The sequence below is a fragment of the Camarhynchus parvulus genome, chromosome 5 (genome assembly GCF_901933205.1).
Source record: "Camarhynchus parvulus chromosome 5, STF_HiC, whole genome shotgun sequence".
Taxonomy (NCBI): Eukaryota; Metazoa; Chordata; class Aves; order Passeriformes; family Thraupidae; genus Camarhynchus; species Camarhynchus parvulus.
The window spans coordinates 21,272,835-21,289,199 of record NC_044575.1 but is presented as its reverse complement, the minus strand read 5'-3'; the positions used below and the strand labels follow the sequence as shown (position 1 = coordinate 21,289,199).

Sequence of the window (16,365 nt, the reverse complement as noted above, 5' to 3'; positions counted from 1 at the left end):
CATGGTGTTGTTAAATAGCACCATTCTCTGTATCCTTGCTTCTGGGAAACTGGAAAGCTAATAACATCTCAGGAAGTCCTTTTGCAGCACAAACATTATTGCTGATCTTGTCAGCAGACAGAAGTGTATTTACAAAGGGAATTACTTGCTCTGCATACTTATCATCCATTCCCAGTTTCAACATTCAACATAGGAAAAATGAGAATCAGTACAGCAGGTGTACAGAGCCAACCACTATTCTTGAGACACCACTTCTAAGTAGTATCAAGTTCAAAAAATAGCAAGTAATACTCGAATGCAGATGGTTTGTTGCATTTGCAATTGGAAGCAGCAGGTAAGGATAATGAGGAACTGGAAACACTCCTGCATACACTCCTGATGGCAAGAACTGAATGCCTGTCTGTATTAAAACCAATGTAACAAATTTTTTAAAATCCACTTACTGGCTAAAATCATGGCATTTTGATGACTCATACAAAGACAATTGTACAAACATTTTTTTTCTGCTTTGCTGCTTCAATAACAGCTAAGAATATCTCATGACTAGTGATAATCTGGGTCCAGAATATTAATTCATATAATGGTCTCACTTCCCAAAACTTCTATGGAGTCCATTTGGAAATATAAAAAGGAAAAACCCTTCCAGAAGTTTTGCAAGGTAAACAAAGACTGATAAAAAACTGACAGAAAACATTTCTAAACATGCTCTGTTTGTACCTGCAGTTGCACAGAATCCCATACAGCATAACCAATCCTCATACCTGAACTTTTGTACAAGCTCTCATCTCATGTTTATTCTAGCTGGTCTATAGTAGTTTGCATGAATGCAGCTAACTGAACATTGCTGATGAAACCTAATTAACACTTTTTCAGTCTCTGATACAGAATGGCAGAATTTTGCTGGAGTCTGAAGTTTAAAAAATTGTCAGAAGCAACATCAGGCATGGCAGATCTACTTATTATCAGAATTCCTTCCATTATGGCTCAGCGAAAAAGTCTGTTTAGAGCTCAAAACAGGTGCTTTCTACTCACATTAAAGTGTTTATATTGTTCTACAGAAATACACAGAATTACTCTTGTGTATAACAAAACAGAACATTTGGTTCTAGGACACAAGGGCGCAGTGTGTTTAGCTGGGTTTGATAGGCTAACTTTCCAGATTTCCCTAGGAAGTAATATTGCAAAATGTTTGTAATATGCCTTATGGAAGACTAAAATTACCATGAATTAATTCTCTAGCTAATCAAGGAAAATGGCATTAAGTCCATCATCAAGAAGCCAAATTAATTAAAAACTTAGAAGTTAAAAAACCCATTCCTGGGTTAAAAAACCAGTGCTGAGTTCCAAAGGCACAGTATTCCAAAAAATCCCAAACATGTCACTGCAGTTGTTTTTATTAATTTTTTTTTAGATTACACTTCCTTAAGGTACAGCAATCCAAAGGATACTCACTTTCTTTAGCCCCAACAGTTTATATCAATGTTGTCCATTAACAGCATCAAACAGAAATACAAAGATTATTATTTCAGTAATACTATAAGAAGTTTATAGCAACTTAGTTCCAGGATCCACAACTAAACAGAAAATACACACTCTTTAAAATACATTTTTCATTTTTATAATACAACCTAAGGAATCAGTCTATCACACATGATTTCTAGCTTGTTGCATATTTACTAACAGTAACGAATTTTTACATTATAATATTATTCATGTGGTAGACAAAGTGGTTTCTTCACTTGTCTGAAACAAATGTTTGTGGGAATTTTTAGCACAGACTATTTTCTTGAATTTCAGAACTAGCAATTTAGAAAAACACAAATGAAAGGAAAAAAAAATATTTGGCTGATGGAGAAAATCATGATTTCTACAAAATATTCCCAGCAGCAGGCACTTAGACCACAATGTTTATTTTAATTGATCCATTGTGAGGGAAAAAAATAGATTTTTTTTTCCTGTAGTATTTCAAGGCTTTTACTATTTTTATTAGTATTATACACATAATTATGGGCCTACTGACATTACTGCTGCATCGATGGGCTTCTTGCATACAATGCATGGCACAGAAAATAAGCAAAACTCAGCCAAAGACACTGTGCAGAGATCACGTCCCTAAATTCATTGAGTACTTAAGATAACAAGCTGATTCTATGTTTTAAGGTTCCAGAGTAGAATCATCACTGTATGTGATATTTTCTTTCTGCTATTTCACATATAAGATTCAATATTTTTACCATCAAAAACGTTGCGTAAACTTCAAACTTTGTTGTCTTTGCACAAGACATCTGTGTTTCTCATAGTTAATCTTGTTTCTTTTTCACTGATTCTAAAGAAAACACAGAACCATCAGTTCAGACTTCCACAGACAGCTCTCAGACATTAGGTTAAAAAAAAAAGATCCTTACAAACTCTTAAGGCTAAGGAAAAAACAATCTTAAAATTACTACTGATGTCTAACCAACCCACATACATGTAGTTCTCCAATTTTATATTTTTATACACTACTTGGTTGAAAACTTTCCAGTCAAGTGCTTAATTAATCCATTGCCCTCTTACCTGCTTACCTCTTTTATCAGCCAACATAAAAAAATTCTGTTGCATCAGAGCTGCATCTGCCCTGAGAGGTTTAGGTTTGAAAAGAGTTTGTTTTCAGACACCTTGCACACTCACCACAGTTGTTACTACTGCACAGCAGCTGAAATCAGCTACAGCCTCTTAGCTGAGATGCTCAGCACTACTGATGGCAGTGACCACCTGAGACTCCATGATCTTAAATTTTGTACAATTTTTAGAGTATTTCATTTTCACCCAGTTTTCCTCCTAAGTCGTATCATTACATAAAGGTATTATTGCAAATGCATAGCATATTGTTTTGATAATAATGATATTTTCAGTTATAATAATTTTCTGGTGTTGACAGAGGAAACAAAGGAAAGGTCACGTGTCACTTGTGTGGCACTTTGCCAGCTGCATCCCAGGAAACCTAAGCCAAATTCTCAATTTAGCACACATACTCACTAAGGAAGGCAATTTGGATGTTCTTCACCCAGCCCTCCCACTTACACATGCAAAACAAAATAAAGACATGAAGAGCAGCAATGACAAAAGCCAAGATCTGCTTCTGTACTGAAACATGTCCCTTACATGGAAAGGACCAAGAAATAAAGCACTTGATGCTGTAGAAGGTTAAGCACCTCTGCTTTACTACAACCAATTAAAAATGAATAGTCATAAAAGTGCAGATACTACTGTAGGGTAATAAACTAGACTTTATCAGTGACAGTGGTGCACATTACAAACTTCAAACTCATTCCTTGTTCTAATCCATCAGAAACTTCCTGGCTTTAACAGGCTATAAACAGCAGAAGCTTTGAAGTCCGAGGATTAGGATCACTAATAGACAGACTGAACGAGAGACTGGCTGAAGAGCCAAGTGGAATGCCCTGCATGGATCTGGAATAAAACAAGTTCATTTAATCAAACTGACCTCTCTCAAGCCATGGGCCAAGAGATTGCAATGATTGTAACAGCAATACAGGGAAAAGGGACACTAAAAACAAATAGTTATTCGCTTCAATGCATGCTTAGGCCAACGCAAGGACAAAACTGCTTATGCTTTCAACTGTGCTCTCAAGTCCACAATTTTAAGTTCTACTTGGGGTTGGGGTTTTTTTAACTAGTTTATGACTTAGGGGTAATAGAGGCAGAAAAAAATTAAACGGACTTTGATTTTCAAGATGAATACAATGATTGAAAAGAAAAGGTCATTTTAATGATCTATTTGCTTCAGCTCCCCTGTATCTCAGACTCACTTGAAAGAAATGTGAAAAAAATTCATTTGGGTTGAATCCACCCACACTCAGCGATCACATATATGCATATATCACTAAGCATTTTTGCTTTTAGAAAATAACTGCTTACTGCCAAAATTCCTGTTGTTATCAATTTATCCACAACAATTTTTACTCTAAAGGGTTGCAAAACATTTAAAATATGACTAAACTGGTGGTATTTAGCCCAGAAGTAATAAAGAACACTTCTTAAAGTAAGCAATAAAGTTACTGTGCTTCCAACTGTAGCAAGTTGCCAAAATGGCAAATGAGCCAAGTGAATGGTAGCAATAGCTTGGCTCTAAGCAGCTCTTTGGAGATGGTAAATTGAGACAAGTGGTCAGGGATTAATTTCTACATTGCATCTTGCTGCTATGCAGAATAACTAACCTTGAAGAGTAGAACACAGCAGCAGTTGAAGCCTCTGGAAAGATAATTATAAAGTGAAGAGTCCTAACAACACAGTTCATTTGCTTCAGAACAATCCACAATACAACATTTCTTTTGAACACGTATTCCTAGAAGGCAACATTTCTTGTCCCACAAAATCACCACATTTTCAGATGAGAATGACAGATCCATATGTACAGCACATGGGAACCAGGCTCATTACAGCTACTATAGCTACAGTATTTAATCCAGAATGAGGAGGCTTTAATTGCCCAGCACAATGCTCAATATTTTAGTACTGGTGTTCACACCTTGAAGAAAGCCACCCTAGGGAACAGAAATAAAATCAGCAGCGTTGTCTAGCACTGGAGAGGATTACCAAAGGCCAAGCCTAGCTAGTTTCCCTTACATGGGGCAAGATCTCCCATTTATTCCATGGTGATTTCATAATGGAATTCACTAATGTCAGGACATGTGTTTCCAGCTGAGGACCTGGGAACAGATTAGGAGCAGCATGGTGTCATGAGGCAGGCAGCCTGGAGATGGGAAAGAAGGGAGTTGGTTGGACACAGAGCAGCCCATGGAGTGTACAACGACATTGCATAGAAGGAGACAAAAAAACATGGGATAGGGATCTTTGGTTTAAAAATGTAGGCAGCAAGCTGTGAGGACTGGGCAGACTGAGATTGAGGTCCTGGCACAAGGGGATACAGTACAGCAGTATGCCAGACTGGCAAAGCACACCTCAGCTACTGAAAACAAAATAATAGAGAGATTTACAGCACTGAATTCACACCTTTGAAACCAAACCTCATTCCAAAAATCTACACATATAAATAACTTGGGAAAATGCCTGTGAATGAGTCCTTATTTTAAAATAACCACAGATTAAAAAACAATTTTAAAACCATGCAGATGACACCAGACTCACTCACATACTACAGAGAGCAGCACAGTATACCATACGTGTTAAAAGCAGAAATAGTTTAAAACAGGCACTTATGTATTGTCTTACTGGGCAAGCATTAGCATTTTCACAAGATATTCTAGTGGTATGGAGACTCCATTTTGGACACCTAAATGTCCCAGATTTTCATTTCATCAATCAATCAAAATATTCATTTATTTTATAGCTCCAAGCATTCTAACTTTGAACCACATTTGCTGCTTTGAACCACATTTGTTCTAGAAACAGTCCAGTAGCAGTAGTAAATACACTGTGATGAAAGTCTGTCTACAAAGAAATAAAAACAAGTATTGACAGATCAAAAATGGGCTTCTCCTTACTACTCCCTCTAAAAATGGGCTTCTCCTTACTACTCCCTCTAAAAATGTTAAGGACAAAAATGTTTCTGCACTACTGTATTTATAACTTTTGATTCAGAAGTTAGTAGCACAACCACTGGTTCTTGCTATCTACTTTGGCTTCTCTTATTTCACTTTCAAACACTTTGTCACAAAAAATCCCAACCGATTATTTGGAAAGAACCATGAAATACTTCTTGACTATAAATGATGTAGAAGAGTGGTCATTCTGCAACAGGTGTCAATAGCTATGCTATGCCCAGTTTCACCTTCCTCCACCACCCCTCCCATGGGTTTTTACCTTCTGGTGGATTCTTATTCTGGTTGTTCCAGACTACCAGCAATTTGGATAGACTGGGCACTTTAGACACCTCAGTGATGACTCGGAAAAGGCTCTCCACCCGGTCATAGGTCAGAACCACGGCTGTGAAACCTTGGGACTGAGGCGGGATCAGTGGAAGGAAGAGTGGGTTGCTCACACTGCTCCATTTCTGTGAAGGAAGACAAGAAAACAGCAAAGCAATTTGTTTAAGGTAAATTACCACTGTAGGGACTAATTCATATAGCCAGGCCCTAACCATCAGATTTGTAATTTGCTCAGATCAGGCAATTCTCCAATTCTGACTTTGGCAATTTCTCAAAACCTTTATTCCAATCTCTTTCTTATTTCAATTTTCATATATGTCTGGCTGTAAAGTTGCAACCAGATAGAGATTAAGGCAAAAACTAAAGTGGAAGAGGTAGATAGATTTGTGGAGAAGGAAAACCAAGGTGAATTGAGGCCAGCTACCATGGGTCAATTCTCATTTACTAATCATTATTTCAAGACCTTTATATTTATAGTCAGGTGTCGCCGGTTGGCCACAAGGTTTTCGGGGTGAAGGAAGAGACGAGATGGGCTCCATGATCAGAAGGCTTGATTTATTATGTTATGATATATACATCTATTATAACTATACTAAAAAGAAAAAGAAAAGGAGAGTTTCCAGAAGCTGCTAGCTACCTAAGAATAGAAAGTAAAGAATGAATAACAAACCTTGCTCTCTCGGACTGTGTCCGAGAGAGCTCAGTTCCGGATTGGCCATTACCTCCAAACACTCAATCTGGGCCAATCCAGAACTGACCTGCTGCATTCCACAGAAGCAGATAACCTATTGTTTATGTCTGGTTGCTGAGCTTCTCAGCTTCAGCAGGAAAATCCTAAGAGAGGATTTTTCATAGAAGAAATATCTGTGACAGTCAGGACTCAATAAACAAAGAGAAACTTAATCAGCACTACAATTTCAGAGTGAAAAAGTGTTAACAATAACAAAAGCAAAGGAACAAACCCATAAACCTGGCATAAAATGTGCACCCAAGCAAAAAGGGAAAAAGCAGGTACAAAGAGGAGCAACGTACAAGCTTCCACAAAGTTTGGTCAATGGTGGAAAAATCTCATCTATTACATTAAAAAAAAAAATTAAAATACATGAGATTCAAAGATGAATTCCAGTTATCTGCTCCTTGAGAATTTTAACTAGGGCATCCCTTTTGAGACTTTAAAGATCTTACTTCAATACACAGCATAGGGAAGCCAGCCCAGACGGCAAGAGACAAGACAGACAACTACATTCCCACTGAATGTGCCAACCCCCTTTGGAGCTGACAACATGGGGGAGGAAGCAGTGAAGGGACCATTTGACAAGAATGAAAACACCAGCATTTTAGTCTCAAATTTTCCATTCCAACTGACGTTCCAAGCAGGGGTCGGACAGAGAAGCAAAGGGAAAAACTAAACCCCTTGGGACAAGGTGAAAAGGGGAGTTGGGAAAGGAGAAACTGAATGATGCTGTTTTGCAAGGAAGTTTTGAATCCTAGCCTGTAAAAACTATGAAGACTCTTAAGAGGTTAGCAACTGCCAGCAGTTTACAGAAATACTGTGAAATTCTCCAGCTAAACTCATACCATAGGCCTGCTCGTATCAGGAGTAAAGGAAGTTTTACAGACTCAAGAGTTACAAGGTCACATTTGTAGGAAGTAAACTTTGAAATTTTCTGTTTCCCTATTTAGTCTTTGGTTAACTTTATACACTCAACAATCACCTTACTCGTGTTTAATGGTTAGACACCTCTAACTACAATGACTTCAAGAATGAGGAGGATAAAGAGCCTATTTACTGAAAGACATCACAACATTTTGGTAAAGGAGAAAAATAAAATGATGTGAATATGATTTCCTTCTATGGACAAATCAAAACTGAAGAGCGGATAAATATGTGAGGCAGAAAAGTTAAGCACAGCATTGGCACTCTTTTCTCCACATGGTCTAAGAGTATGTTCCAGGCAAGGACCTGTCAGTAAGAGTAATATGTTTTAGTAGACTTCCTGAAGTAGTTGAAAAGACAGACTGGTTTTCAGCTACACACACTTGTGTGCCTGTAGACACACTTTATCAGGTCTGGTAAAAGCAGCATTCATCTTAAACTCTTTGTGAGGATCCTAATGGAAAACACAAAGTTCTAGTTTTTACCCAAGAGGAGTAATGGGATAACGTAGAAACAGTAACAGTACAATATGGAACTTTGGTTCTTGAAAAGGACATGGCTACCTGTGAAAGCATACTCAGTAATTCAGAAAATATACATCCATTACTTCAGCAATTGATATGTGCAGAGAAAAATCTGCTTTCAGATTATTACATCTTCTAAAATTAAAGCCTTTGTATATACTTCGCTAGTTGTACAAGATGACTAGTGGCAGATGGGGACAGCCCTCTGATTTTGCTGTAGCTCCAATAATTCCTACAGCAAATCACAATCTAAATGTTACCAGAGCATAATCCACCTCATTAAAGCTTTACTACAGACTTGTTTCCACACAACCCCCACCCGAAGACTGTTATTATCTGAATGACCTTGGTAATGTCAAGCAGCTTCTTAACACAACTCTCAGAAACCTCTTTTCATTAATAGTCGAAACAGAGGTTTAACAGCATAATCAGAGTGCCAAGAAATATTATGTTTCTGTCCTACAAGAAGAAATAACTGGTAGAGCCATCTGCAGACAACGTTCTATTTATTACTTACGGGTGAGAATTGCTACCTAGATTGATGGCTCCCATTTGAAGTTTTTCGAGAAACGTTTTCTCTCTGTCCACAGCACTTCCTAACAAATTGCTAGCTACCATATATTTTGAAAAGCATTATTCCTTTTCCATAATCTAAGACTATTTTAGGTACTTACAGAAAGGAATATATCGTGCATATGTGTGCAAGCCCATGCATATGTACCTAAAATGGTCACGAATTTCTCTTATGAAGTTAAATTTTAGGTACATTCCTTAAATCTCAACTTCTACTACTTTCAGAAAGGCATGAAAATTCTCCCCTGCTGGTCATAACTTAGGAAAATAAGGCAACTTTAAAGGAGGTTTTGCTTCTGCACCTACTAAAGGATGATGGAGGGAGGGAAAAGCCTGTAGATGCACACTAATGGATGGGAGAACCATGCCTCTCATTTGAGAAAAACATTTCAAAAAGGCAATTAAGCATCTCTCAAGTGCCATTAAGAGCCAACCCCCTGCTGCCTGCCTGAAGAGTGTGTCTACAGTCTGAGACCTATTGACCCCACTTTCTGCAGGAAATCAGGCAAATTCAAGCCTCCATAATTTGCTAAAGTCTTCCAGATTTCTGCTTGGGAAAAGAAAACCATACAGGCAATTAATACAACAGCAACCTAATTAAATCTCCATTATGGCAGCAAAGCATGAAATGGCTAATGACATAGGGATGGGTTCTCCCAGTCACTGCTCAAGCAACCAAGTGATGAAGACACATTTGCTCTATTCCCATCTTTATTAACATTCTTGATGGAAATTCACAGGAACTTTCACTCTCAGAGAGGAGAGCAAACAGCAACAGTAGATTGATCATCCATCACCTTTCTTTGACAAAGCGCTGACACTCAGCTATAGATAAGACAACCCTTCACTATCACCCTCCCAGCTAATATCATTAGAAGAGCCAGGATAATTAATCCAAGATTAATAGGTTACTTGCTGTGAATCATTTTTATGGGCAAAAAGGATCAAATTGAAATGTTAGTTTCCTAAGAGTAATTTCATGTCAGTTAAGTCTCACAGTCTCAGCTGTCTGACAGTTCTCTGCAGTTCATATGAAAATCCAAAGTACTGGAATGTGAGTGACAGTGAGAGCTTGGGAATAGCCTGAAGATGGAAAAGGGGAGAAGTCAGGAAGGGTTCTGTATATGCATAAGGATTCATGCATATATATGCAATGCTGCAGCTGTCCTGTGCATTCTTTCTACAAGTGTGCATGTGTGATAATGACTTAGAAACAAGGCACCTGCCTTTACTATAGCTCAATCAAATATTGTTCTCCTTTTGGTCATCAAAAACAACCTGATGCTACTTTAGGAAAAATAAATACATTAAGGATGATGCACTAAGGGAGCTGAATTCTCATGATGTGGGAGGCTTCAGGCTGGATTTGAGGTAGAGTCTTCAGGTTCAACTTAGCAGGGAAGTTTCTAACAGACCTTCCTTAGCAGGGTACAGAAGGGAGAGAGGTGGGAGCTTCACAGCATCACTGAACACACACAACTGGACTGAGAAATGGACAATCTAATATTTAAATTCTATGGAGCCTCAGAGATACTGGTAAAACATCAGAGGTAATGAAGACTCAGTCCTGTCCCAAAACTTCCTAACTAGTTGTTCACCATTGAAAGATACTTGAAGAAAGGTACAGTAGACACATCAGACTCTATATCACAGAATGGTCTTTAGGAAAACAAGGCTGTGTAAGATGTTCCATATCAAAGAAGAATCAAGAACCCCCCAGCTATCATTTAGTGGGAAAACTCAGCAACAGCACTTAAGAAAAATAAAATTCCACTGCTCCCATGAACAAGACAGTGATCTTTCCCACCTATTTTATTTTCAACACCTAGCCTGCTTGTTGTAAACTACCTACTACTGAATCCATATAGTCTGAACAACAATTCACTGTCTTTTAAAAACACAGAGGTAAGGACAGCAGTGTGCTGAACTTAGTAGCTGCGCAGTCCTATGCATCTAAGCAAAACAGAGATAAATCCCCTGCCACTGTGGTTAAGGCTTTTTCAGCTGGGTTGTTCTTACAATCAGTTCTAACCTCAGCATGGTTTCAATTATGAATTATCAGACCAAAAAAAGCCTTGATTTATTCTATTTTTCTCCAATTATTTATGGTAAGTTTCTATTCAATACTTTGAGAAAGTAGTTCATCATGCTTCCCATCCTCAAGTGGTCACAGGGCAAACCCAAAGGAATTAACCCTCCCTATTTGTCCAGAGCCAACCAAAGGGCTTACACCCAACAGAATTACAAACAAAGTCACAGTGGCCATCATTTCATGTTTTAATGAAGATCTTAAACCCTCCTCACATAAAAAATTAGCCACAAGACAGACAGGAGCTTCTATCTAGTGTAGAATAATCCGCTGTGTAAGAAAAGAACTCTAAGTCTGGGCAGGTAAATTAAAGAACTAATGGTTAAATCATGTTTCACACTCACATAAAAATACCAATGTTTACATCTGAATACGTGTGGGATATTCAAGCAGTCCATAATACCAACACCAAAAAAAACCCCAAAACTGAATTTTATTTAATATTTTTAAAAATACATATCTTCTAATATAATAAATAAAGCAAGATTTGATCCAGCTGATTGAAACCATCACACAAGTAGCTGGAAAATACAGCAGAAACAGAAATCTAATATTGTTCAATGGAAAAAATACCAAATATGCACTGCCCAGAAAAGTGCTAGCTTGTTCTTATTTACAGGTAGATAAAAAAGTGTATTCTAATATTTGCTTAATGCTTTGGAGATGACAAATGGTACTAGGAAGGAAGCACAGTTATAACAGTAGCATTATCTGTAGACTGAGGACTATAAAATATTAGTCAATGAAGTTAGGAATGGTTTAATTTTTAACAAGTGTCAAGTTCCTAGTAATTGGCAGGACCCACAAAGTATTCTGTAAATTAACATCCTTCTTAGGCTTTGCTAAATGAATGGCATTCTAAGCACTAAGACAACTCTGCTATTTTAGCTTACACCAAATGATGGTGCTGTTTTCTGCCTCACTGGAAGAAATGAAATCTGGTATGTTTATTGTTCACATACTGATATTCTCAAGTGATTATTAAGCTCTGGTCTGTATCATCCAAGGTCAGAGCTCAAAAGCAGCCCCTGACAAAAAAACCATCTAATGTTTCATAGGTCTACATTATAAACAGGCTTGAAAGAATTTCAACAAAAGCAGCTGAAGAATTCTGAAAAAACCTGTCTTACTCATTTTTCAGAAACCCATACGTATTAGTGAGGTATAAGGCAAAGAGGAGAATTTCAGCAATCTACAACGAAGCATAAGTGAGGAAGTAATTTACCTCTATTAGAGCATAACAAAGTACTTAATTGAGGGTAACAGATCACATCTCAAGCCCAAGTCATTATTTCTAATCCAGCCCAAACTGGTAACCATCAAAATGCACACCGTAGAATCACTCATTTTCTGGCTTACTTGGACGTAACTGATTGCCTCTGCCTAATGGATAATGGTTGGGCCAAAAAATATAAAAGACATTAAACTTCCATGCCTGCATCAAAAGACTGTCTGAGATATAAAGGGCTCAAGCAGTACAGCAATGAATTTCAGTCCACAAAAGTGTCATTTGCTCCTCTTCATTAAAAGGAGGAAATATGTCATAATGCATTTTTATTCTAAGTAATATTCCATAACATATTAGCATGTTATATGCTACTAGTCTTCCATTTCCTCAACAGGACAGTGAATAAGTAGAAAAATAATCCACTTTATTACTTTTTTTTTTTTGCTTGAGAAAGGCCAACAGTCTTCAGTCAGCCCATAAAAACACATAAAACTGCTTGGAACACTCCCCCTGTGCTATGTACTAAGTATGGAATTAACTGTATATGCATTTATCTTCTGCATACTGCATACTCCCTCCTGGAAAAACACCCTCCTGTAACACTGCTGGATGAACACTCTGGTGAAGATACTCAGGCAACAGTCTCACTAATATTTTGAGCCAATATAAGTCAAAGTAATGCCAAGTAAAGCAGCCTTCAAGCCACCCAATCCCTCCCTTGCACACACCACCGCTCTTTCTTTTTTTTCTTGCCTGCTAAGTTTTATATATGGAATATTATTTTGGCTAGTTCACCACAAGTGAAATAGAAATATAAAAAAAAAAAGGTTGCACAGGAAAGAGGAAACTGTGACCCAACGGTAGAAGAGTGCAGGACTACTTCTTTGGGTATTCTGGAAGCAAACACATGAAGGTACAATACTTCAACAAAATGCAAAGTATAATGTGCATCTTGGAGAGCTACGAGCCATTCTAATTGTATGTATCCATTTCTAAGTAGAAATAATGGTCACACTGCTTTGTCTAACACATGAAGCAGTTGTAACAATTGAACAGCACAACAATTAGGAACCAGGACATTTTACCAAACTTCTGTTACTTCTACTAAGCAAAATTACACACAAATAAAACCCCACCTCAAACCAAGGAAGAGGGCAGGTAAGAAATCATGGCCAAGAGTTCTTTCTAAGTATCCTTCTCTGCATAATGATCTTGCACAGCAAGCTCTTCTTTCTGTTACACAGTTGAATTTGTCCTAGCAAGTAAATGCATAAATTCCTTAAAGCTGGCATTCTCCTGTATAGATATTCCATAGGCAAATCTGTGCTCTCATTTTCAAAACCTCACTATTCAGAGCACAGGGATCTGAGCTCTATGAACAGCCTTGTACTGATTAAAGTAATTTCTGGCTAATTTCAGTAAGCCCTTAAAACAGTGATTGCACCTCTTCTACATACCCTGCACCTTTGTGTCCCTATGAAAACCAGGTAACAGGAACAAAAGCATACAGAAGAGTATTGTACTTAATCCCTACTGACCACAACACCATATGGAACAACAGGCAGAGCTAAAGGAACTGGCTGCACTCAGCTGAGTTTGAAGGCAGAATACACATGGCAAGTTCTGGAGGTTAGTTCTGGCTAGTAACACAAGAATTTATGAAAGTTACTCACAATTTTCACTGTGGTATTAATGTTAACTCACATTATTTTGCTTATGCAAAATACTGTGAGTTATTTTAACAATTGCTTATTTTAACAATTAGCTATATCCTAGCCCCGAGACTGAAATAATTTTCTTTAAAAACTTCAGTCATGAGTTTATTTAGAAAAGAATACTGCAATTTTCTTGTAAACAAAAAGGATATTAGTTACTTTGCCTTCTTATCAAAGTTAGAGGATACAGCTGCCATTTTCTGCTACCTCAAATGTACATATTTAAGTCCTTCCAACTATAATGTTTCATCCAGGCTGACTAGAAATTGTAACAGTGCTAAGAGTGGATATTAGGCAGGAGCTAGATGAGACACAGGCTCAAGCAGATTATTACTGCCCAACAAGCAGACAACTTTGAGACTCTGACTAGTGTATTTAAAAAAAAAGTATAGGAGAGAATCCAGGATATGTTTTTAGGTTCCCTTTAAAGACTCAGTAATCCTTAAAGCATTTTCTTCATTTCACTAAGCGTGTTTAAAGGTGCTTGGCTCTGCTACCATAATCATAAAGGTGTTAAGATATTCTGATTCCCTTCTTGTGGAGTACACACTTGTGCACATTAATTTTTCTTAAATACTGATCAGGGCCACATTTCCTCTCCAAAAAAGGACAAGAGGAGATTATTAATGCCTTTGGCTCAGCAATGGAAACAGAACTTCTGAAACACAGCAATGAGCTTCTAACTCTTCATCAGCAACTGTTCACACTCCACGGGTCTGAAGAGTTTCAAGTAAAACCCACTTTACTCCTACCCAGTACTCCTACCCAGCTTTCTTTCTCTAAACTATCATAAAGCAAGACAGTTAACAAGTTTGGTTTTATTAGTAAAACAAAACTATTTTTTATATTTTGACACAGAGAAAATTAACTGATTATGAGTGAAAATTATCTACAGGCTTTTATATAGTAAAAAATCAGAACCAGCTGCTTGGTGCAGGAGGTTAATTAATACTGCACTGTTTTTTCTTAACAGAAGTTAGTTCAACCAGTGAAACTTTAAATTAAACCAAGAACAGACAAAAAAAATCCAGTAAAACTTTGATCATCAGTTTCTGTATTAGAGAAATTGTTAAGAAGTAACATAGAGAAAAGTTTAGGCATAAGAATAATTAGCTATTTCAACAGAATTATATTAAAGATTCACGCACATTTTTTGAGATCTTCAGCATTTCCACTATTTTCTCTGCATCATACAGACTATGTCCAAATATATTCAGAGCTCAAAACTATCTCTGAATTAAACAGAAATAAAGAAAAGTGTGTGTATATGTGTGTGTGTTTGTGTGTGTGTGTGTGTGTGCATCAAGGAAAAAAAAATAAACAAGGAAGCAATTTAATGTGTGCAATAGCAAAAGTTGAAAGTTCTCATCTTTGTGCCAGGACATAAAACGAACTGCTAGTTATTTTGCCAGTTGTCATAAAATATATTAGCTTCATCTGTGCAAGTTACCAGCACAACACATACACACACAAACTCAGACACAGAATTATTACCAAGTTTCATAGCACATACCTTTTATATGAGGAAAAAAAACTCAAAACCACAATTTGTTTTATGAGTAAATCAAACGAATTTGCTTACCACAGCTGGGGGATCATTCCACTCTTCATAAGAAATGGCAGCATATGGGTAAATTCTATCATTGATAATCTGAAGAGTAGCGAGAGCAATTGCTTTCATTGATCGAAAATATGCTTCCCAGAACCACCTTGCCTGTAAAGAGAATAAAATTCACTTTCACATTGCACAGATCCAGTGCTTAATAATCAATTTTGGCTTGCCATGCACAATCTGTTCCAAGGAGTCTACATGTCACGTGGAAATTAAATTAGGAGGCATGTTTATTGTAGATAGAGTATTTCCATAATGCCTGAAGGCTTCAAACTCAACTCCACCCCTTAAAAGGACCCACAGCCAATAAAAAGAAGCAGCAGCATTATTTTGCAAGAGATTAAGCAGAATGAAAATATTTGAAGGAATCAAGTACTTTCACACTTAGATCATACGTTTTCATCCTGAAAAATGTCAAAAGCATTTTGAGCATAGAAGAAAATAAATTACTTATACTCCATTTTTTCTAAGGCAAAGGAATCCACAGTACAGTTAAAGAGTCAAATAAAAGCACTCTGCCTGAAAGGCAGAACTTAGAAGTCTCTTTTTAACATCAATATTAGAGACACTTGATCAGACAGAGAATTTCCATATTCACAAAACCTACCAGACTAATAGCTTCCAAGAAACCGAATATTATTTATACAAGTAAATGATTACTATTTTTACATAGAAATATACATGTACATGCCAATTTATTACCACTGTTAATCCAGGCTAATTTCTAGCACAGTGTAAAACTGCTGAAATGAAGCCTGAGATTGTTATACACAGGTGCTCTGAATTTCACAGATGAATTGCTCCAAAACTAAGGTCCCATACAAGTTTTCATCTTGTCCCAGTTTCTGTGTATGACAGAAATTAAGGAAGAAAAGCAGAGGTTTGAAAATGAAAATGCTCACTTATCTGACTCTCTGTTAAGTGATATAAACATACTTTTTCAATCAATAGAACTACCAAATGATCCTGTAGGTCCCTATCCAACCCAGAAGGAAATATGCTTAACCAAACCACGTAGTTCAAGAGTTCTGGCCCAAAAGATATGATTTTTTTCAACCTTACTTTTCTTCAGGAAA

General features: G+C 37.1%; 1 protein-coding gene across 3 annotated transcripts in view; it reads right to left on the bottom strand.

Moving 5' to 3' along the window:
* Positions 1 to 16,365, bottom strand: part of EXT2 (exostosin glycosyltransferase 2) — a 73,139-nt gene that overhangs the window by 24,222 nt on the left and 32,552 nt on the right. For all 3 annotated transcript variants that reach the window (XM_030948635.1, XM_030948636.1, XM_030948637.1), the window contains exons 8-9: positions 15,260 to 15,391; positions 5,827 to 6,016 (exon numbers count right to left, since the gene is read on the bottom strand). In XM_030948635.1, the coding sequence (XP_030804495.1) occupies positions 5,827 to 6,016; positions 15,260 to 15,391 (322 nt within the window). The remainder of the gene's footprint in view (positions 1 to 5,826; positions 6,017 to 15,259; positions 15,392 to 16,365) is intronic.